The 25298-nt window shown below is 36.4% G+C and overlaps 1 protein-coding gene across 1 annotated transcript; it reads left to right on the top strand.

The window, feature by feature from the left end:
• The first annotated feature begins 855 nt into the window (after positions 1 to 855).
• Positions 856 to 25298, top strand: LOC145766504 (solute carrier organic anion transporter family member 2B1-like). Its single transcript, XM_082578230.1, has 11 exons — positions 856 to 966; positions 2092 to 2232; positions 5958 to 6586; positions 7795 to 8008; positions 11720 to 12159; positions 17288 to 17452; positions 21633 to 21822; positions 22102 to 22231; positions 22757 to 22966; positions 24142 to 24279; positions 24655 to 25298. Exons 1-11 carry the CDS (start codon positions 902 to 904, stop codon positions 24859 to 24861), a joined length of 2529 nt encoding a protein of 842 aa, XP_082434356.1. The 5' UTR covers positions 856 to 901; the 3' UTR covers positions 24862 to 25298.

Below are 25298 nucleotides of genomic sequence, written 5' to 3'. Positions count from 1 at the left end.
TTCGTCTTAGCTTTTTCATTTTGATTAATCGTTTGGACGAAGTTCTTCTCGCGCCAACTTTGGTAGAGAAAAGTTGTATATGGTAGTGTAGATAGAAGACGTTTATAAAACGTTGTATTAACAATAAAAAACAAATAAGTAAAGGAAGAGATTTAGAGTAGTTGGAGAATGAAGAAAAAAATGCAATTTTCACATGGTACAAGTATACTGCACTTGCTGACTTCTCTGCAGAACGTCAGAGAAGCATTCTGAAATGGAGTTCTTCCTTTTTGCCTACACAGGTAGATGCAAACCAGCGTAAATGTACTGAAGGAAAAAGGTGAATTATTGATGAGATAGTTTGCACAATATCAGTTTGTGAGAGATGAAGCAGACAAGTTGATTAAATAGATATGAGACCAACTTTGGCTCGTTATCTTTTGATGTAAAACAAATCTACTATCTAAGACTTTTCAAAAAGCGACCTTTTAATATTTTTAAAAAGCACTTCTTCGGCGTAGATGTTGCCAAGCGACGTGACTCGTGACATCACACACACAGATGTCGTGTAAGTTGTGACGAAGAAAGGGCCTGAAATAAAACAGGATGAAAGAAAACATGCATTATTTATTGCTGGTATATTGAAAGTAGGCTAAGTGAGATATTGTTAACTCTTTGTTTTAGTTAAAAGCATTTGAACTAGCAAAGTACAAAATATTCGCTGTTGCTCACCATGCTCGCTGATGATTTGAAACAAGCGATTGACATCAAGAGTCTTGATGACGATGCTACGTCACCGATTATAGCATCATCAAAGGTGACACAAGACCAGGAGATGAATTCTTCTCGAGCGGTTGTGAAGCGTTTGAGTTATCATTCCGCGCACTGTGATTTGAACAACCTTAAGAAAGCAGGTTGTTTTATGAGAATTGGGACTTTCGTGTGTTGCTTATCACTGTTGCAACTTGTTCAGGTTATGGGGAGCGGGTATGTGGATCTATTTTAGTTTATATTTAATTTGTGCGAAAACATTGTGCAGTTTATTATTGCTGTTGTTAAGCGTGGACTAAGGGTCGTATGGAGGCTCCGGATACCAAGTTAGCAAAATCTACCCTTTTTGTATTGATACAACTTTTTTTGACGTTGCATCAACATAAAAACAACAAATTTGCCAGATGGACATTACTATATAAATCAACACAAAGTTATAATGTGATCACAAGCGAAGCTAAACTGATTTATTGTCCTGTCCTTTTATGTAAAGGCCCCAGAGCCAGCGACATAGTTGAAAAGAAAATTTTAGGAAAAAGTAACTATTAGGAGGGAAACGTCATTCAACATGAATTACAATGTTATAAAAAAATATTAAAATATTTATTTTTTGGGGAGGGAGTATTTAATTTGGTGGGGGAGTCGATAGCCTCCAAACCTCGGCGTGGCTACGTCCCTGCCCAGAGAATATTTTTAAAAACCCTGAGGCTATTTCGACATTGTTTGTTTCTGCAGTAGTTTTCCACACAACTCACAACTTGAAAAGTATAGATACTGTATTTGCTTTGTTGTTTTTTAAAAAGACATTTGCAAACTTTCTTGTGATTGATCGGCGATAAGGTCGCTTACTCACAAGATATTTTCGATTTAAGAGTAATTAGCCACTTTTTGTATCATTCAATGAAGCATTCTTGGAATCCCATAATCTGTTCTGAAAAATGCGAATCTATTTTGAATACAACAAACTTGCAACATAAATGCTTCAATCACAAATTGTGTGATTAGAAAGTCAAACTTTGCCGGGCGTAATTTTTTGTTGTATCAAGGCTTCTTGTTGATGGTTAATAATGCGATTAAGTGGACGGACTGGAAGCCAAGACAGTCAATCTTTACTTCCACTTTGAAACGTGCTTTCAAGTGCCTTGTGAAAGGCACAGTGGAGTGCTTTCGATAAATATAGCGCCTTAGTCCCCCTGAGCTTCGAGCAGACTGTCTTGTAACTAGACCACGCTGCAGACACTATTTCAAATAAACGACAGTTCATGTTGAGGTACAGTAGCTGAATATAATTCAAGTTAGACTTGCAAATGACAATAGGTTGTGTTTTTTCTCCGCTCTCAGATACAGCAAAAGCGCATTGACTTCCATCGAGCGGCGATACCGCCTCAGCTCCTCTGATGTTGGAATATTGCAAAGCTGTTTTCATGTTGGAAATCTGAGCATCATTCTATTTGTTAGCTACTTCGGTTCCAAGTGGCACAGGTGATATACGTTACAAAATAAAGTTTATACAAACTATCCCAGACAGCAAAATCCGTTTTTTTACATTGATTCAATGTCTGCAGACGTTGAATCAATATAAAATGACGGATTTTTCTGTCTGAGTAGTAGTTGAAAGGTGTATACAAATGTATAGGTTTATCCAAACCACAACAATAATTTTGTTGAGAACAACGTTTTGTATGGTTACCATTATTTTTCGATGTTCAACCACAGCACAAATTATTTCAACAATGGAACACAATAGATACTTGTTTCTTTTCAATCAAAAAAACAACAAGCCCCACCATTAGTATGTTCTGAAATACACATCAGGACATTTGCATCTTAACAATTTTTCTGTCAAAATAAGCTGGAAACAATCTCATTTTTTCTTTCTGTTGGTGGTGTTATATTATAGCAAATGCGGTTTATTATGGAAACAGTTTAAGCTAAAATGTCTAAAATCGGTAGTTTATTGCGATTCGTTTTTTTTTTTTATATTGAAACTACAATTTTAAGTATGTGTTGAGATGATCGGCAAGACATGAAATTAAAAATCGATGAATTTTGTTTTGTTTAAAATAAATATTATAAACACACAATGCATTTTAAAGGACGCGTTGCGTTAAGTCAAACTGCAGCCACAAAACACAACTGTATTCACAACATTTTGTTATCATGGCAACAACGCAAAGGGATTTTTACGAATTTTTCTTCGAGTCACTTGAGTTTGAGCTATAAAAATGTGCCTATTTTGCTTTTTGTCGGTGTGATTTTATTTTTTTGTTGCGTAGTATTCTTGTTTGACATCAAACTATAAAAATATTCAGTGATAAAATAGATCCTTATTGCAGATATCCACTAATCCGTTTGTTTTCCTTGATATGCAGCATTTTAAGTGATGATTTTGCAGATTTTAAGTTGTCAAACGGCAAAACACATACAGTAGTAAGAAACTCCGTATTCAAAATATAACACGATCACGAAACAATAGTTCTTTGAACAGTTCAATACAAATGTATCCAATAATTAATCATAATAACTATAAATAATTAGCTAGAATAATTATTCAAATATATTTAAATCTAGTATCACAAGTAGTGCATGAATTTATTTTGATTTTACTTTTTAAAACTTTTATGTTCCTTTTATAAAAGGCCATGTTGCAATTAATCAGTAGAAGATACAAGGGGGCACTTTATCACGTATTCTCCAGAAACCGAAAAACCTCCAAGTTGTTCATCACAAAATCCTGTCTTCCTGCCTACTCATTATTTGCCTAATCGTTAGGCTTGCATGAATGCGCTTAACAATAAAAAAAAAGCATAGTTTAACGGGGTTAAACTTTATTTAAAGTTAGTTTAACTAGCAAACAATTTTATTGGCAATTTGCATTGCTCACTAATTACGAACAATGGTTACAAAAACACTAATTGTTGAAATTAAAATAGATAGCAACAGTGCTCATCAGTAACCATTTGTCAATTCAAGCAGTTGTTCAACGCCTTCTTTGCCCTATTGATCCAAATATTTAACAAACATGAAATTAGTAAAAGCTTAATAAACACAGACATTTAATACTTTTTATGTGCCGAGTTGTTCCATTTCAGATGGTCAAATGAGTACACCACCCGTTGCTAAGCCATAAAACTACAAAAAGTGTAATTACAAAACAAATAATGGAACATTACATCGAATAGACGGTTACTAACGCAAGATAATTTCATAGAAACTATGTAGAAATCGTTTTGCCAATTTTAATCACACCAGGTGTGAGTGGACACCGGCCATCTTGGTTCAACCTTGTTCCCATACTCAAACATCAGACATAAGACATAGGCTACTACTTGACATAAGACATACTACTTATAGCCTACTACTACTAAGACATACTTTGTGTATGTGTGATAGGTCTTGAGCTCACAGAGCACAAGAGCAGAAGCCATCAATTACATTTGATGCTCCGTTTGACTATCTTAAAACACCAGTATTACCAATCCAAGACAACAAAATCTGTCATTTTTACATTGATTCAATGTCTCCAGACGTTGAATCAATATAAAAATGACGGATTTTGTTCTCTGTGTAGTGTGCCTACATATATGTATATTGTTATGAGTAAAGACCCTTAAAGTTAAGAACGTTAACAGTTTTTCTGATGTTATCAAACGCACAGGCTTACTAACTTTCCTTTAGTTTTGAGGACTTTTTTGAAAACGTTTTTGTGCGTGAAAATAAAGTTAGGATTTTGCGTGAAGGCTGTACCGGATTTCTTAGAGAAATTCAAACTCTGTCAAATATTTTTTATATTCATCAGCTTGTGTGTCGTTTATCAGATAGACTAAGGCAAATAAAGCCTGTAGGCTAACAAATGTAACATGAACCTTGTTTCAGTTAGGATCTACTTGAACCCTCTTTCAGCTGTTTGTTTTAGCACCTTTTCTACAAATAAGATAAATGGTGGTTGAAGCTTTGCTTAGTTGCAAATGAAAATTTAAACCTTCTGCATTTAACTGTTGATTGGTGACTTAGTATAACAATAGGATAGTTAGCGTGTTTATAAGCTTATAGAAACAGAATCATTTGATCAGACGATAACTGCTGCAGATTATTCGACTCTAGCGTTTGAATAAGCTTGACTGAAGATGATTTAGTAGATTGAAATAATCTTTTTAGCTGTTCGAGATTAAAGTAATTCGCGTGAAAACAAATGTGTTTGTGTTACAAGACATGTAACCGAGTGGTTCATGTCAAGCATTGTTGTGGGAATTACACCTGTCAGAAGATGTTTACTTCTTTTTCTTATGATTCAAAACGGTTATTTATTGATCAAACCTGCTCCAACCCATGGAACAGTATTCAATGTACGACATAGGCCCACCACCGCAGCCCATGTGTCGTACCATTCGTTCAAAAGGCTAGAAAAGAGTACAGCAGTAATTTGTTCTTGGTCTTTCTATGTTAGCATTGCATTGTCTCAACGAAAACTGCTGCAAATAATTAATTACAGTACCGTAAGTCACTGTATTGCTTTCTTTGAAAATCGATATTCGCTTTGCTTTTAAGCAGCGCCGAACTAGTCATGTTCTTTTCTCAGCGGATAATTACAGTGCTAATTACACTTTTCGATTAAATGTGTATACTTTAGCTCAGGGCCGTTGAGGGGATATTTTGGGCTCGGTTCCAATGAGATCCTCTGGGCTCATATCAAGGCACTTCTAAGAAAAACGCATTATGTTAAGACTAGACGGCGGTTTTTTCAAATTCCCAGCTCCCCTGGAAAGGTTTCTGACCCCTAAAATTATTCCGGGCCCGGGTTAAAAAGTGCCCCCTGGATCATCCTGTCAACGCTGCTGCTTTAGCTTTTTCTTAATCTTCAAATCCAAAAAATCCCAATGCGCAGTTCAGTTGGTAAGTTTTATAATATAAACATAATTGCATATGCTAACCCCACACTGCAGATGTTTCTCTTGCTGACCCATTTCCAGGACCATTAGGAGGGTAATTTAGGCTTCGTATCAATAGAAGTCCCGAATACCCCCAAACAAGACTCCTCTAAAATACTCGCTTTCCAACGAATAGGCTGTGTTTTACCGTTCTGGGCCGCCTGGAAATCTGATCCCAGACAAGATCAGGAGCCAGAGTCCAAAAATACTCTTTGAGCCTCGTTGTCCATATTTTGATTTTCAATGAAACTTTATGAATTGTTTTTCTGTTGCTTGCAGACCACGTGCCATTGGTATTGGATCATTGCTGATGGCGACCTCTAGCGTGCTTTCTTCAATCCCTCAATTTGTTGGAGAACGGTATGACGTGGGAAAACATGACTGGGTGGTGACCCCGCCTTTAGATGAACATCAAATTCAACAGTTCCATGTCAATGACTTGGATCAAAATTTGTTGAGAAAAAACTTCAGTTCATTCCTTGCTAACAATTTTGACGGTGGTTTAGATGTTGAGATAGATAACTTTAGAAACTCTTCAGAATTGGACTTCATTTCATATCTCAATGCTAAAGAAGCTAATCACTCAAAAACTGAAATGGGTTCCAACATATTAAGACATACAAACCAAGCGATTTCGGGATTATCAAACTCTGATGATCGTGGCTCGGTGGCTGGAACCAGCAAGTCGGTTTTGTGTAGACCCAGTATCTCTTCCAAAAACCGTTTGGCATCACCAAAGCTCTTACCCGCCGAAGCGATTGGCAGCTCTGCAAAAGATGACTCTCTGCTATATTGGTGCATAGCAGCAGGGAGTGTGCTAAAAGGAATGGGCCACACGCCTCTTCATCCCCTTGGAATGTCATTTATTGATGACTTTGCTGCGCCTAGAAATTCGGCACTTTATATCGGTAAAAATCGCTTTAACAATTTAGTTTAACGTGTGTAATTTATGCTAAAGCAAAATTTCGCTTCAATTGAGAGTTTAGTCTTTTTCAGTGCCACACAAAGCAGAATTCTACTTTCAATCGTGGTCAATAACTCTTCGCTTGATCTACAATAACCCACAGCTTCAACGTTGATTGCAAGTCAAAGAAACCAACCCTTAGATGTTTACTTTGATTTTCTGTATGTTTATTGTATCAATCGGTGTGAATTAACCCAACGATTTACGTTGTACAAAAGAAGGTTACGCAATATAATTACCTAAACATCAAAATCTGTTTGCATACGTTGAATCAATGAGAAAAGACGGGTTTTGCCGTCTGAGTTGTGTAGACTTGCCTGCTAGTAGGCTATACATACAAGAACTGTTCTCACAATTGGCTCACTGGCTTCACCATCTATGTGGATTGGTATTTGGTAATGTTGTGCATGGTGTCAAACTAAATGCCCTTTTGAGCAATACAACTTCTATTGAGGGAGTTTAGAATTAGACTGTGCGTATGTCGTAAACAGCAGACTTTAAATATACAAACGAGAAAAATAAACAAACAAAATGGAAACAAGAAATTAAACATAAATGTGATTGAAACATAAAACAAGTCGAATATTGTGTTTCTGTCAAACAACTTCCAATAAGTTTTGTTTTAAGTCTAAAATGATATTTAACCAAGCAACAAAAACTGCAATTGAATATAAAAGTCGGATAAAATGCTATTTTAACTTTGTTGTGACTGGTGAATAATTTATGCGCAACAGTCGCATGCGCTATAAATAAATATTTTAAAGTAAATTAAAACGCCAATCAAGCGATTAAAGCGACGAGACCATGTTTCCCTTTCTTATGAAATAGTGTGAGTCAAATAAAAATAAAATGACGCTTAAAATCTTTTATCACATTTCTAATGTTTTTGCAATAAATGTTGAAACAATTATACCAATATTTTAACTAACTGTAGATCGTAAGGCCTTTGACTTGTTGCATGATTTTCAAGTTAACATCTAAAATTGAAAAGATTTAAGACAAGGTTATATGCATAGACAAATTCATACTACAGTAAATTAAAATTTTTTCATACTAATTTACTAAGTAAATTTTCGACAAAGCCTCACAGATTGTATGCAGATAGACATTTCGCAAAGTAAATCGGTTTAATTTTATTTGATTATTTTGCAGGAATGGTTTCGGCTTTATCACTGCTTGGGCCAGCAGTAGGATTTCTTTTAGGATCGTTTACTACTACAGTATGGGTGGACTACGGATGGATTAATGTTACATCGATCCCAATCGGACCCAATGACCCTGGGTGGGTGGGGGCATGGTGGATGGGTTACCTTTTAACTGCCTTCTTGCTGATAATGGCCTCAATTCCTCTTTTCATGTTTCCAAGGTAGGCAGCAATGATTTGAAATATTTGTACTTTTGACCCTGGCACTCAGTGATGTTAGTTAAGCTGAATTGGAAAATTTAACGTTTTGTTTTTCTTAATTGTCTTTTATCATCAACGTCTGCAGACGTTGAATCAATGAAAAAAAAGATTTGCTGTCTGGGTAGAAAAATCAGAAAAGCGATGGGTGCACGCAAAATAGCCGACTCCAAAAAAGAAACTATTTCTACAGCAACAAAATGAAAAGCAATTCAATTTTATCAATCACCGTATTCCAACTTATATAACGTGTTTGACCCTTTACCCTAAAAAGGTTACAAAGTTAAAATAATTGAGCATTGAAGCATTGTAACGCCATCGTAACTGATCAATAATAATCGTAATATACACAAAACCACTAAACTTTCTCACGCGTATTGTTACCGCAAGTATTTAGCGCCTTGATCACTTCATGACAAGCATTGTAATTGATGTTGCAATGCAGAGAATCATGGAGTATTGCGAGTTGGTTTTAGTTCATTAGCTTGAAATGTAAAGTTATGCTGCATCCATCACTGGCCAAATTAGAAGCATTTCTTTTCCCTTCTTTGCTTCTTGTACGAAAACATGTATAGAAGTTCTATAGCTAAATAAACTTTTGTCAGTGACTGTTGACTAAATATATTGTACGTCTATAACATGCATGAAGTGTACAACTGTACATGCATACGTAGGAATACATATATAAAAACAAGTGATTGCATAGTACAATAATGTACAGTACATGTATAAAGAATATTTGCTCCAAAACGCTACAAAGGCATTGGGAAATTTGGTACAAGATGCTTAATTTTTGTTTGAGTTTATCCATGGTGTTAGGCTACGTGATTGATTAAAATCAGACCAGTGTGCTCTGCACAAATATAGAACATACCTACACAGTGCACAGACCATCGCACCACATATAAATACAGTATAAAGTTGTTCAATTCTAGTCCGAATACGTAAAATATGTATTTTGTAGTTTCTACCTGTGGACAAATTTTCTATAGCAATTCCACGCATTCTACAGTTTAGTTAGGCTGTTTTAGCTCCACAATGTCACAGAAATGCGTGTTGTATTATTTGTTTTTCGTTACACCTATGCCTAAGTTTTGTCATGAATTTTGGTTTGTTTAGCTTAATAGTGTAAACACTGCTCTTTATCTGCATTCGTCGAACCCTTAGTAATTAATTAGTCCAAGATCTGGTTGTTTTAGGTTGGACCATGCGGTGTCAATAAAAAACATCCGAAATATCACAACATGAAACTTTTGAAAGGACATTTTGGGCCACACGCTCTGTGCTGTGTTTACAGTTGAGCTTTTGTTTTTGCACTCGCCACGCGAACTCCGCTATTGTAACTTTGTGTCAATCAGAACAAAATGATTGATTTCTTTACACGATGACGCTGTGCGTTAATTTTCCGTAATCACTATTTAATCCTTAATTTGCCAGAAACAATACATGCACACTGCACAGTGCATACATACAATGTTGTAATAATTTTTATACTAGTACTTCACACACCTTACTACAGCATTTTATTTTAATTTTGTTGATGACTATCAGAAATAATATTTAATTTGTTATAATAGGCCTAAATAAAATTTCTTTTTTAAGTTATGCAAAATATTGCGGCCATACTAAGTGTACACAGATCGATTCTACGATGAAGGCAGGTCGCTCATAATAGCAATGTTATGGTTTTATCTATTGTCGCTCTACACTGCTGGGGTCTTTATAGCGACAGGGTTCATCATTAAATTTGTATCGAATTTACGATGAAATCACATTATTACCCGACTTATCCTCACTGCGTTATGCAAGAAAGCACACAAGCGGTACCGTTTTTAAGGTCTTTGGTATGACCCGACCTGGAATCGATCTCAGATCTACCAGCACCAGAGCCGAAGACGATAACACTCAGGCACTGAGCTGGTGACAAAAACACAAAAAAACAAGAACAAAAAAGAGCACTGCCGTAAAATAATTAAGAAAAACAAGGGGCGTATGGGGAAGTAACATTTAAACAATACAATATCACAAAACGGAAGAACAACGCAAAAACTGAGCAAACTTTTATTACAATTGCTTTTTCCTTTATTTAATAAATATCTTCAGCCACACGACACGTAGAGCACGACATAAGACTAGATAGGAGAAAAATTTGAAAACATTTTGACCCAGTTTTATTTTAAAGGGGGATCAAAGGAAATGCTAATTTTTCGAGAAATGTAGTTTTTTATGTTCGTTTTAAATAGTTTCTTTTTTTCCACACACCCTTCAAAATAGTGAGTAGAAATGCTGAGATTTAAAACTTTACTAGCGAGTAGCTACGAAATTTCTTCGTTGCAAAGTCTTGGTAAGCCTCATCCACGTTGGCGGTAGAAGGTGAGGGTAGTTCCGCCGCGGTTTGATTGGTTATGAGGCTGTAGCGATTCCAATTGGCCTTTCTGAAGTTCCATCGCTTCACTGGGGCACTTGGGATGGGAGAGACAAGCTTAGGGGCAGTGATAAGCGAAGGTCGGTGTTGGGAACGTGGGAACTTCTCTAGCACACGTCTGTCAGGAAGAGAGCTGTCTGTGTCCATGCTTGCAAAGGCCAGGTCAGGGTTTGTGCCCGTTCCCCAGCGTCCGGACCAGAAGCTGGCTGGATCTTTTGGATTGTAAAGGAGGGGAGGTTGTTGTTTGCAGCCCAAGCAGCCAGGCATTCTCCGTCGCTGTTGATGTACTTGTAACCCCAGTCGGTGTGCTGGCAGTTAAAGTCACCAGCATAGATACTGGGTGAGGGGAATGCGGGTATAGATGATGGGTTCAGGTGTGAGGATGGTGGCTTGTATACATTGATGATGTTGTAATTTTCAATGCTCACACAAACCCATTCTATTTCCTCATTGGCGGAGGAGTTTGCAAGCGTCCAGTTTAAGCTCTCATGGACAAACGTGGCAAGGCCATGCTTCCTGCTTTGGGTAAACCCAGCTAGTGAGTAGTGTGGAATTACTAGCTTGTCTGCAGAAGTGCAGTGGGTCTCCTGGAGGAGGATGACAAGAGCTCGGTCCTTATGAGCGAGCTACTCGATCACATCAATCTTGCTGGATGTGATGCCCTCAGCGTTCAGCTTTAAGATGGTGGGACGACGGTACTTGTCGACAGTGGAACTGCCGTGCTCTGAAAAGAGCGGTTCTCGTGGGGTCCTGTAATGAAAGTTCCGGGTCGAGGTTCGGGTTTGACAGTCTTCGTTTCGCATTTTTTATGATGCTACTTACAGGGATAGCTTCGTGAAAAGACTAACAAACAAAAAAAATGTTACACGACCATACATGATTAATAAAACATTTCACAGAAAAGGGTGTTTGTTTCTATTTCCATGGAATAGGTTAATACAAAAATAATTTCCCTCCAAAGCTTCCGATTCTTTACGTTGTCTCCAGTTTAATAATTCCCAAGCCAACCTTTTATGTGGCAACTTTTATTCATTAATATTTCTTTCTACAAAAGCTTATCCTGTTTTCAAGTTTTCTTTAATTATGTGAAATGTTTTATTAGAATTGGAAACACAAGAGGGTTTGACTGTGACGTGCGGTAGCCACTTTAACAAGTCGAAATTCTGCCACTGAAATTGACTAGAATGAAACCGCCAACCAATCATAAGCTACGGTTTAAGTGACGTAAAAAAGACGTATTTTATTTTAAGAAACATCTCCAAAGAGGAAGACACAAAGGAATTCTGCCCTTGCATCACATCATATTGGTCCAATCAAACGGAAGATGAAAAATGTTCTTCAACCGATGAAGATGCTGTTGTATCTCCAGGAGAAATTGATTCTAATTTAGTCAGACTTTCCTTAATATCAGATGACAAGATCATAAGATCATTATCCAAAAACTCTTTTTATTTAAACAATAAGCGATATGAAGTCTCATCGCAATACTCATTTCCACGTGAAACGATCTTGAACTGGAGCAACCGTAAAACATCCATGAAAGTCCAAAGGTCGTTTTCTGCTCCTCTTACAAATGAACGGTCACTTGATGCTGGCGTTGCTCGGTCTTGTACTTATGAAGCAGCTGAGAGCAAAGTAGTTTTGAATGAATTAGGGTTTGATCAAGCGTCCAACACTTTAGCGATGAAAGGTATGAATTTGTCGATTGTATTTTGTGTCTTTGGAAATATGTTGCTTGGTTTTTGTCACTTCACGAACGCATCCATTATGTAAACTATTTTGGATATAAAGTTATTACAAAAGACTACCGTTTTTTAATTAAGACAAACAAACTGCTTAAGGAATCATTAATGCGTTGACCGGATGTGATAAATCAAGTACAAGGCGGGCAATCTAGAAAAAAAAAAAAAAAATGAGCGAAAGGAATTGTCCATTCTACTTTCGACAAATAAATAATCTTATTAAATTTAGAAAATGCTCAACAAATCAAATTAAGAAACTAAATTGAATCGCTTTCTTATTTACTGTAATCACACAATCAATCACCTAAAGCTTTCCCAAAGCCAAGTCCCACCGCAATTTTTTACTGACCCAAAACATCCTGACGTTAGAGTCCTTTTCAACCTATTTATCGACCTAACAACTGTCTACATTATAGATTAGGCCTATATCGTAGTATATAAGTAACTCAAAGGATTACCAAACTCAAAGATTACCTTCAAAATTAAATTTATTAAGCAACATAACTTGTTGCTGCTGTGAACATGTCCCTTTCTTACGTATTCATCAATCTTTTTTATAGGCTACAAAAATGGTGTTTAGCTAGTCATTTAGCAGTCTGTGTTAGGCAAAAGCGAAAAGCTGCATATGGCCGCATTGAACTTAATCTTTACAAACCTATTTATTTAAACTTTAGTTTACAAACCAGTTAACTGATCAAAGTTGTTTATTTGAGAGCTTTCTCACCGTCCTATGCATCATGGTCGATGTTGTCTTTTGTGATGCCTAAATCCATTCAATTGACTTGTGATTTTCCTTGTGAAAAAAATAGTTAAAACCAGCTGTTGATAACAAGGTTTGCTTTCACCACGGCTGTGGAATCGGGCGAAAAATACACGACTTCGTCTCCACAATTTATAACTGGCCGACTGTTCAGTGTTGCCATGTTTTTAAGGATTGCCTGATTTTTTAAAACTGTTGTCCTGTTTCCTTTTTTAAACTTAATTTTACTAAAGTTGCGATTAAAATTGAAACGGCGACTTACACAATAGGTTGAAAACGCAATACAGAGGACGAGAAACAATATATGAAAAACATTGCAGACAAAGATTTTATTGGTGAATAAATTAGTTTTATTGGTAAAAAATATCAGTAACTTCTCAAGAACATGTAGCTCCACACAAAGTGTAAATTACATGACTTAAAAACTGTTTTTTGTTTCTTTAAAGATAGTATCTGAAAAGACATGGGTCAATCCCATAGATGTTTACTTCACAATGTAGATAGTAACGACTTGTTTTAGCCTGATGCTGCGAGTTCGCTGTATACTGTATAGTAATAGCGGTTTGCACTAGCTTTCCAAACACAGTTCCGTATTCATGTGCTATAACGAAGTGTTGCCACACAGTAGTTTCAAACAACAGTTCATTAAATTATAATTCATCGTCCAACGATTTATTGAACGTGTCATGGCTGTCGCGCCTGTTGGAATAGACCCGCGTGAAAACGAGTCAAAATTTTACAAGATAAAAGGAACTTGAGAAGCTGTTGTTCGCTACCTTTGCTAGAATGAAATGGCGCAGAACATGCATCTGTGCAGAAATACAGTATATCAAAATATTTTAGTTTTGGATAGTCCTAGAATGATTGATGAAACGAGAATTAATCGACCCCGATAGACCACCAAATCAAAGGTTACGAGAATCATTCAAGGCAATCTAAGAAAACAAGGTTGATGCAGCACAGTCGCAGTAGCCCACACACGTTTTAAATGGACACATACAGTAGGCTATAACGAAATTCTGTCAAAATTCAGGCGTGACAATTCGTTTTTGGAATGGGTATGGCGGTCTTGGCTTATTGTATAGAATTTCGGTACAATAAGTTATCGCATCTTTGAGATTTTTAAATGCTAAACATGTAGTTTTTACTTGTTTCAACCCCTTTGATAAACTCAGTCGTGCTGACTGAAGAAACGTCAGAAAAAAATGGTTATCATTTCAACACCTTGTGATAACCTAGTCTGCAGTAACCAGAAGAATGCAAGAAAGTAATTTTAGCCTTTATTTTACCAAGAGTTCTTAACCTTCTTTTTGGCAACGATTTATTGTAAAGTTATAACTAGTTCAACTTGGGCCAACCATGTCTATGAAACGTTGTATGCGGAAAACTGACGATTGTAGCTATAAGCTACGACGTAACTAAACAAGCTATACCGTACTACAAAACAATATTTTCAACGCCATTTCAGAACTAGATTTTGAGATTTGAGATTGTAAGGTAGAGCTCAAATAAAGGATACAAATGGCATGAAAAAAAATCGTCCTTGCATTTTGTTTGATTTTTGAAAAGCAACTGGTGCAACAGCAGTTTTTGCTTATCAGCAAGTGACCTTCTTATCGTGTTTGTGATTATTGCGTTGAACGTAACCTGCTGGAACAATTAGTCAATGTCGAAAGTTTTTCTAATTTAGTTCAGCTCGTCTCATTTGTCATCACAACCTAGATAAATGTTCTATTTTTTGCATTTCATCTCGAATTTGAGCAAGCCTCAACCGCAGAACGCGGCTTTCAAACGGTGATATGAATATTTTTAAAGCAGAGAGAACTTTGTGGGCCTGCACAGCATGTGTCTAGCTCCTTTATCGTTTTGTTACCTTTTCTTGCAAATTTTCACCTCAAGTATCATCATAGCCTACAATGGTGCAGTGTTGCGAATTTTTGTCATGCGGGATATACGTAGGTTCTAGGGCAGGGCTACTCAACTGGCGGACCGCGGTCCGAATCCGGATCTTCTGGGTGTTGAAGGTGGTTGCCACATTTTAGGGCCTCTTAAAACAGATTTTCATTAGGGAAAAGCAATTTTTTGTGATTATCCAAGGAGCTGGGGACTTCGCCCCCAGACCCCCCAACGCTTTGCCGTCTTCACTGATGTGTAATCCACACAGCTACAGTACAAAGAAACACAATACATTTTTTCCTTTTTTATTTCTTTGTGTCAGACAAAAATCCAAGTTCGTGTTACATACTACCTGAAAAGTGTTCTATGCTCGTACGGGTTGTTTAATTTTTGTGGTTGCATTTGAAATATGCACTGGACCGCAAAATATTCAACTTGTCAAAATGGACTTTTGCTAACATTAGTTGAGTAGCTCTGTTCTAGGGTATTTTATTTTTATTTAAAAAGCTAAGAAAAATAGATAATAAATCACTACAAATGTTTCCTCTAGGCTCTAATGAACCATGAGGGTGTCCCACTCCCTTTCGGAAATGTTGCACTTTACTTAAAGTGTGTTCTTAGTTATTCATTGTTTTATACTTCGGGCTACAGATAGTTTACATGAGACTTTTTCGTAGCGTCGCAAAACTACTTCACCTTAAACTTTAAACTTACGAACGACAAGGTTGCAAAAGCACTTAGTGCAAAAATCTTAGTTACACATAAATGATTAACTTTCAAAGGGTAATGTGATTTGTTGTAATGACGTCACAAAAGATGGGTGAGATATCGATTGTCGGACTCGTCCGGTAATTGAGTTTTGATTGCAGACTTAGCCAAATTAATCTTTTGTACTTTCGATCCCTTTATCGATTGCATTCGCAAAGAAGTTGCACAGACTGCACAGTTACCATTTTAACATTATTAAGCTGTTGCTGCGTTTTAACAACAAATAAGATATCTTCCACATATGCCAAGGTTTATCTACTTTAGGCTATATGTTTAGATCTTTTTTTCATTAACAGGTGCTTTTTTGCTGCCATGAATCAAATAAGAACAAATAATCAGCGTTGGTCTACCCTACCAATCCAGCCAGGGCTGTTAAGAGCATAACTTAGGCCATAATAAAATCTTCGGGCCCCAAACTAAGACCCTTCTAAGAAAAATGCACCATATCCAAAGAAAAGTAGGTGGTTTCTTCAAGTCCCGGGCCCCTAAAGTCATCCTGGGTCCAAACTGACCCCCCCTGACAACGCTACAGCATCCAGCAAACCCAACCTTTTTTAAGCAGATTCAGCATCTGCAGAGTTGATAGTAGGTCCCCAAACTAACAAAGGTATAGGCAAAAACAGATGAGTTTTTAAAAAACAATATATTTTTGAAATGCAACCGTTATGAATATGGCGACTAAGCTTACAATGAGCAACGTGCCCTGAAAACAAAATCTGAACTCTAAGTAAAACAATATCAAAAGTTACAACATCATTTTAGTCTGTTAATAAGCCAATCAAAAAAACAAATCTAAAATTTCTTGGCTCAATTAATCTCAGCTATTGGACGAATGGGGGCTACTTGGGCATCTTATCGGATAAAGAGAAATAAGGTTCACAGTTTCCAAGGGTACTAGACCTTTCTGAGCCCCCTTGCTAAAAAAAGTTCAAATGCACTGATAAACACCTTTTTTTTTTTTGGTGATTAATCTAGTGTTTTGACAACGATTTATCGCTACACTGCAACTTGCAGATCATTGTCTCATAAGAAAGAAAACTGTTAAAAGGGAAAATAACACGACGCTTTAGGCCTACATCCTTTTCGTTATATTTTGAGCCACTCAAACGATTCTAGGCCAGAGTCTGAAAGCACAACGCAGTAAAAACTAACAGAATAAGGAGATTTTATTTTATATTAATTATATAAATATAATAAGGACAATTTATCCACACGAGCACTATATCAACGTAAGGATTTTGAAAAAAAATGTTACTGTGCGTTTGGAAATATCCGCTTGAAACTTTTTCGCATACAGTTTGGAATTCAATGCCTGATCTGGTCAACAAACATTTGCAGACGGCCACCAATCTGAAACGCTTGAAGACCTTTTTTTTGCTTGACATTACTACTTGGGCTTTAACGAGGCTAGAGCGCTACTTAAAGTTTTATAATTCATGAGGGTGTCTTTAAAAGTGATTGGTACTGCGGTGCTTAGGCACATTCACAGCTAAGTAAACTCAAAAGATAGTATGCAAATGTGATTTTGCAAGCACGCCTATAGACGTAGACTCCTTGAATAAACCGAGTTGCAATACATCTCGAACAATTTAAAATTAACTAAATTGTGCTGAACATTTTTCGATGAAAAATAAAATATTTATAATTTGCAGACTTCATCTTGACCTTGAAATCGCTTTTGAAAGACCCCTTGTTCATGACCATTACGTTGGGTTTTGTCAGTTTAACCAGCTTTCTCGCTTCATCCATAACTTACGTACCAAAGTACATGGAGGCACAGTTTGACTTGACAGCTTCCATGGCTAATTTGCTTAACGGTAAGTGATAAAACATATACAGTTATTTGTTTGCACTGAACTTTGATATGATTTGTCAATACTGCCTGTAGGCTATGGAAGTTAATCCCATATAGATTGACACTGGACAAGTGTGAGTCGTTTATTCTGGACTGTATGAAAGTCGTGGTGAGTTTTACATTTTTACTGAGGCACATTTATTTAAAGTAAAAAGTGCCTTCTATGAAAGAAGTTCTGTATTCCATTATCCCACCCATGCTCAAAATTCTTTAGCTTATCAAAGAAAACGCCCCATTTGCTTTAGTGAGGGTCTGGCCTTTGACAATATTCCGTGGTTAATAGTTAGTCAATTTAAACATTTCACAAACATTAACTTGCCATTAATTCCAAGAATTGTGTTTGGGTTGTCTTAAGCCAGATTTTCTGAAGCGATACGACGGTGTAAATTTGTTTTTTCTCTATTCTCACTATGAACAAAACACATCGCATAGACTTTGAAGGTTCTCAACCTTTCTACGCTCGTTGGCCTCCTGCCAACTATCTAAAAATAAATTAACCCTATCCAAAGTTTGCAGATTAGGATTTGATTTATACCATGTTTTATGCAGTCTTTTTTTCATTATTGAATTTACCCTCTTTACAGACCAAATTTATCCCTATGGATAAATTTGTCCCCGATTGAGAACCTTTGCAATAAATGGTTAGTCAGTGTAAAGTAATCTGTGTTTTTTTTTTACATTGTGTTATTGAGACCAGTACTTTTATACGTTTTGGTGTGAATTCTCCAAAGATTTTGCCATTTAAAAAAAGGAATTTTTAGTAAAATTTCTTTGGCAAACACTGCTGCAAGCTTTTTAACTCGTCTTGTTATAAACAGCATTACGTACGTACACTTAGGTGATGGTTTGTTTAGGATTTTGTATCTTTTTTTCGCTTTGTAGTTTATTTAGACTAGCTATTGTGTACGTACACGCTCGAACAAGTTCATCAAAAAAGCAGTAAGTTTGTGCGAAAAGTGGTAAATATCTAAATTAACGTTTGCATTCTTTGAACGTACAATAACCGCCAAGTAACGATACAAGAACATTATCGCTGTACTGCGTAACAATTGTTAGGCTTCGGCCATAATTATCCCGATTTATCACAAAGTCAAAAGGAGACAAGATAGCTATAAGTACGTTAAGACGTTTAAACAAGTTACCTGTTTAATCGCATTGATGTCCATTAGAAGGCAAGCAAACGGCTTTAAGCAGATTATTGTATATTACTGTAGGAATACTTGCGTTGTGGTTTGTCTTTTTGTGATACAATTTGATTCGTGAAACAACAAATGGCAGTACACATAAAATAAACGGCAATTTTTGGTCGAAAATTGTAAAGCGTGTTTTAACTCACTGATTTCAACACAAAACCAAAATTTGTGTTGCTTTAAATCAGGCGTTCCCAACCTGGGGGCCATGGCCCCCTAGTGGGCCATGAGCCTTTTTCAAGGGAGCCATGGAAAATTTTGAAAAACTATAATTTTTTTAATTTATCATCTCTTAAGTCCACTCCAACACTATATAACAAAAGAAATAAATTAAAATTTAATAAAAATACTTGTACATTTTGCCCTAATCTTCATGAAATGGTCTTTACCAGTTACTGTATAAACAAGTTTTTTAATTAAAATGACGTTTCTTAATTTTTTCAAAAAGTTGAAAAAAATAGGGGAGCCATTAATTTTTCAAAATTTTCAAAGGGGGCTACGGTGTAAAAAAGGTTGGGAACCGCTGCTTTAAATCAAGCCCAAAAATAAGCTCATAACAAGTAATTTTTTTTATAAACAATTTTTTTTAAATTGAAATGTTCTTTTCTCATTGTTTTAATGCTAAATCGTATCAATTGATATCGTTTTATAATATTTGCATCTGCTTTGAGATCCATAGCTGTACACTGTACAGTGTACAAGTGTACATGTCTAGAAGGGAAGGTATGTTAATGCAGCCCTCATGCAATTTAGGGCACTATCTTGTCAAGCAGCTTCTGATTAATAGATTCCCAAGCAACGTTGAAAACGTAAATCCATTCTGACAGAGGACTTTGCTTCGTGGCTTTCAATAAAACCACGGCTTAGTTGAATTCTTTTCAGCGTAATCAGCTCAATTAGCTCAAGTGCAAGTTGTTTTAGATAAATAATGATGACTGCTTGACTGGTAAAACATGATTTTGCATCCAAACGATGTATTCAGGCGTTTAACAAGCCAAACGCAGCAGCCGCAGCCAGCACTTTCGCAGAGATTGCTCTTGACAGAATCCATACACTTTTGATTGAGGACCTTTCGCCTTATCCTTGGAAAAATATGTTTCCATTCGTCTTTATGTTCTCACGAACGAAAAAGGGGTTTTCTGCTGCAGTTAAAACAGGCTTAGTGCATAGTGAGAGTGAGGAAATAACCCCACCCGAAGTGAACAAATCATTTTGGTATCTCATGGTGTTTGAAACCAAAACATTTCAAAATGTTTTTTTTTTATTGAGACCTTAGTCTTGGTTTCGAAAAAAACGCAATTTCGCTTTGATGCAAACTCGGAAGAACGGTTTGCCAATTATTTAGATATACGAGTCCACAACACATTGCATGACCAAAAGATTCCGAAATATTTCGTTTCTTTAATCTTACGGCTCATGGATATCCACAACAAGGTTTTAACAGTTGATCCAAAGCAGCCTTTCGCAAACAAACAAACTGCATACAAAAACAAGTATCAAAGGTCAAAAATACTCTTTTGCATAACAGCGCCAAGGTTTTACACCCACGTGTTCTGGTCAGTCATTTCGTTGTAAATTAACAAACAATCAGAAAAATATTGGAACATATATTGTAAATCAACTATTGGTCAGATTAATTCGTGAGATTGTGACCGCAATCCAAATCCTTGTGTAAATATTACTCGGCTACAAGACCACGGTCATGACTAAGTTGACACTTTTTTTTAATTTCAGAACAAATATAAGTGACTAGCTTTAAATATGCACAATTCCATGGCCTTGTTTAGGTACATGAATTCGCTATTCATATTCGGTTGACCACACATTACTTTTGGAATAAACTTTTACGCAAAAAAATATCTAGAAATTGCTTTATTTAGCCCAGGGGTTCCCAACCTTTTTTACACCGTAGCCCCCTTTAAAAATTTTGAAAAATCAATGGCCCCCCTATTTTTTTTCAACCTTTTGAAAAAATTAAGAAACGTCATTTTAATTAAAAAAACTTGTTTATACAATAGCCTATACAGTGAAGTATAGTAAATTGTACTAGTATTTTTATTAAATTTTAATTTATTTCTTTTGTTATATTCGGTAGTGTTGGAGTGGACTTAGAAATGATAAATTAAAAAAATTATAATTTTTCAAATTTTTCCATGGCTCCCTTGAAAAAGGCTCATTGCCTACCAGGGGGGCATGGCCCCTAGGTTGGGTACCCCAGATTTAGCCTAATCTGTGTTGTGACAGTTGTTGCAAACTAAATGCAAAGTTCTTTGAAATATTTCTTGTGGTCACTGTTGCGTGACTGCGTCATTAGGCTATGGTTTGTTAATAACCACAAGACTGTGTAATTGTTTACAAAAGTGTGAGTGCTAATTATCCCATCACAGCAAATTTGCAATGCAAATTGTATGGGAAACTAGCTTCTCATGATAAGCGTTTGCTCAGTTTGTTACACTATTAGAGTCACCGCACTCGTGTGATCACGTAATTGGCAAAACCTCCATTAGAGGCTTTCAAGAGTATGGGAGCAAAAAATACTTTGTAGGGAACCCAATCCGCGTTTTTTAGTATTCTTAGCCAACGCGGAGGCTATTTCTATATATTTTTGGAATCGAAATACTCTTAGTTCAATCAACTACAGAAGTCTATATATCCATTAACCTAGCACCATAGTCTATATTAGTCTTCTTTTCTTTAAGTTATTTACGATCCAAATTATGTTTCCATTGATAAGAAAGATTGCTCGTTAATTGTTTGCTACAGCTGGACGTTGCTTTAATTCCAACGTTGTTTTAGTATGCTTCATTAAACTTAAATATTTCATTTAGTTTTGCTTTGCTACAAACCTCTTTTATCATTACCAAAAGAGCCAGTAAGGCCACTTCATAATCTGCTCAATACACACTAAAGGTAACCCAGTTAGACTTAATGGAATAATTCTGTTTCTGCTAGGGGCGGTGAACCTTCCAATGGCAGTGGTGGGAAATGTTACTGGCGGCATCGTGATACGACGACGCAATTTAAACGTTAAACAGACGATCGTGTTGGTTTTGATCGGCTTAACCATTACTTGCACTGCTGTGTTTATCCTGCTATTCTGTGGCTGTCCAAACAATAATGTGATCGGTTTCAAGAAGAATGAGTAAGCTCGGGCTTAGTCTTATTTTTTGCAGTTAATTTTGTTACGAATGTGCTTGCAATAGACAATTATTAAATTTCTAAAGATTTATAATTGAATCATTTTTACAGCATATGATTATAGTATCTTAAAATTGAGTTGTAGAAAATCGAAGAAGTGGTCTACGTTTACCTTTACATCCATCACTATATTTGCTAAACAGCATTTCTCATTTACGTCAATCTCAGCGTTCACTGCGATTTTTAAACACAAACATTAATTCAATTGAAACTTGCGTTTTAGTTCCGTCTGTTATCAGCACTGCAATTGCGATGACACCTATTCACCAGTTTGTGACGTCGCCACGAGCACCACCTATAGGTCGGCTTGCATTGCTGGCTGTAGCGACATTTCTTCAGTGGATGGAAAAACGGTTGGTTATTTAGACTTAGATGTTGCTCCAGTCCTTGTGGTGCTTTGGCACTGATAGCTCAGATTTGTGTACTTAGTATCCTCTTTTATAGTTTTTGTTATGAATACCCTGGTCGCAATACCTTCTTGTTCTTTTTTGATCGGCTGTTGAGTTTTAACTGAAAAATAGTAAGAAGAATTGAAGCTTTATTTGTAAATACTCAAAATTTTCTCTACAATGCTGTAATACAAGCAGTTCACATGGTTAAAAAGGTCACTCTGTATGTAACACTGTATAACTAGAGATATAACAATTCCATTTGATTAGCCATGAGCACCGAAAAGATCATTAGGTCGTTTTGTTACCTGTTTCATTAAAAATTTGAAAGAAAAGAAGTAAATTCAAACATTGAGCACGCATAAAATTTTTGTAGATTGATTTTAGCACATCAATAGCCTAATTTTAGTAGACTCCTGACCTGTTATTTGTTATCTGGCTGACACTTGCACAAGGTTATCTCCATTTCAAAAATTATATCTTGTTTAGATGTTTGTCAACTGTCAGTGTCTGGGTGGAAAATTAAACAGTCAAAATACAACTCACACACCACTGCAGCCAGGTACTTGCCTTGGGAACGTTTGCTGGCAAAGGTTGTCATTTTTTGCGGTGGTCATGGGAATTGCCAGTATGGCTGCCGGCTTATCTGCCACTCCCTCAACGCTGACAATTCTTCGAGTGGTTAATCAAGCAGACAAGGTGTGATAAAGTTCAGTTTGATTATTAGCAGTGTTGCCAAATATGACTTTTAATGTCACAGTTGGCATCCCCAACAGTTGCCCCGTTCCTTAGCAACACCCGACCGCTTACGTTGAAAAAGTTTCGGCATGGCACTTTGGGTCACCTTAATATTCAAATACTGCTGACATTTCTTGAACAATTCATACATTTTCTTATTTGAGCAACTGTTTAACCTGATATTTGGCGCAGGAGTCATAGCGGCAATGCAATATGACACAGTACAGTAGTTGAGTAGCATAATTATTATAATAGTTAATAGTATGTTTATTAAGTTTCAGGCAAAAGTTAGGTAGGGGTCCGCAGAATTAATAATTTGTCGAAAGGGGTCCGTGACAACAAAAAGGTTGGGAACCACTGCATTAAAGTGATGTTTTTTTAAAGACTGCTTTACGTTAAAATACGTCTGTTAACGTTCATTTTTGGTTGTTGAAAACTTTTTTGGTATTGACGAAGCACTTTTATATCAAAGTCAAGTCAAATTTGTTACAAGAAAAGTTTCTCAGAAACGAGCTTTGTTATTTATTCTTTGGAATTTTTATTTTTTGCAGTTAACGATGTTGTTACTCAAAAGCACTCTGTTTATGTAGTTTTTAGAAAAAAGTTTCAACTCAATATTTTGCAAAAGTAGTGCATTGTCCTCGCAATAATATGCGAACTGAAAAAGCGTCATCATGTACGCGTTTGTTACAAAAGTGACTAATCTCCATTGTTAATGCATGTACTGTACGTCATTTACATAACAAAGTTGAGATTGTTATCAAACTGCTAGTAGAAGCTTTCTAAATATGATTAATATTATCTCTCCTGCGCGCTCCAAACAGCAAATCAGTCATTTTTTTTACATTGTATCAATCACAAAATCAATGTAAAAATCGACTAATTTGCTGACTGGGGCGGCATAGTCACTAAAATGTGTGAATCAAACTTTAAATCATGCTGAAAAATTGTTGAGTCAAAGTGAAGCCAATTTTTTTCACAGATATGGTCAATAAAGTTGTGTAATTATTACTATTATTATTATTATTATTAGCATTGTTATTGTTATGACTATTTTTATTGTTGTTACTATTACTTACTACTGAGTTGTATACCTTGACATTGTATTTAGCTGAAAGCTTTTGTATTCTTCACAGGCGTTTGCTATAGGAATCGTGTTTGTGTTTACACGTGCATTGGCCTGGATTCCAGCGCCAGTGTACGTTGGATCAGCCATTGACTCGTCGTGTCTTCATAAGAGTACAGATGTACTTAGGAAACAGCAAATCTGCGAAGTGAGTATTTGTGAAATCATGTCATTTCGTCAGTTCTGCCACGACAGAAACGTAGCCACAGGAGGTTGAGGGCTTGGGGGAAGCAATCGCCTCCTCCCGATTTTATCTTTTTCCCCAAAAAAATATGCGTTTAATACTATTACAACGTTTCAATGGCATTGTATTATAAATAAAGTTTCATAAATGTTTAGATGCATTTAGTAACTACTGTATATCTTTAAACAAACTCATTATTTCAAGCATTAAATTATTTGCTCCTCAACAGTTGCTATTGTGCTCCTAAAACTTACTTTCTAGCCACGTCACTGCGATAAACATAATAATATTTCTTTCCATTGTTAAAAGACTCGATGATTCTTATATTTTTGGTTTCAGGTTTACAACAAAGACTTGCTTCGGACTTACCTTTTTGGCACAACCGGTGTCCAATTAGTGTGTGCATGGTTGCTATACTTTTTGGCTTACTATCTGGTGACTCGACGTCATATTCACAAACCACGTGGTCGTTTACTACATGGTGACGTCATAATTGTTATGAAGAATGATGAAGAGCTAAAGGAACAGAAGATGACAAACGTGTGACGTATGCCTTTGCTTGACCTTCATCCGAGAACATTCAAGCTAACTGCACCACCTGAACGGCATTGAATTAAATGCTGCCAAGGCTAGAAGAAAAAAGAAGTAGGCTGCAGCTGTTGCGTAACCACAGCAAGCCTTGAGATTGGCAGAATGTATGCATGATAAATCAGCCGATGCGAAAGTGCAAATCAAGGAAAGCCTGCCTTTTGAAGCGATTGCTTTTACCTATTTTTACGACAAAATTGTCTACTCTACTGTAGATGTCGTAGAGTTGGTTGGAGAGATTTTTCGAGCTCGTAAATCGTGATACGCCCTTTCATCTACTAACGACAAATTTACACTGCCAAGTGTCGACCTCAGAGACTACGTTTATGTCAGTGGCTTATACGTGACTGCGCATTAAACATGTTTTTAGGAATAAGCATTAGGGTGAGAAAATA

The sequence above is a fragment of the Aplidium turbinatum genome, chromosome 3, assembly GCF_918807975.1.
Source record: "Aplidium turbinatum chromosome 3, kaAplTurb1.1, whole genome shotgun sequence".
In the NCBI taxonomy this organism is placed as follows: domain Eukaryota; kingdom Metazoa; phylum Chordata; class Ascidiacea; order Aplousobranchia; family Polyclinidae; genus Aplidium; species Aplidium turbinatum.
The sequence above is the reverse complement of the archived record's forward strand: the minus strand, read 5'-3'. Positions and strand labels throughout refer to the sequence as shown.

Excerpts from the sequence above, each read along its gene's own strand:
- LOC145766504 (XM_082578230.1), top strand. The coding sequence starts at position 902 with ATGAGAATTGGGACTTTCGTGTGTTGCTTATCACTGTTGCAACTTGTT. Across the intron at positions 967-2,091 it reads GTTCAGGTTATGGGGAGCGG|ATACAGCAAAAGCGCATTGA; the intron begins GTATGTGGATCT and ends CTCCGCTCTCAG. Across the intron at positions 21,823-22,101 it reads ATCGGTTTCAAGAAGAATGA|TTCCGTCTGTTATCAGCACT; the intron begins GTAAGCTCGGGC and ends CTTGCGTTTTAG.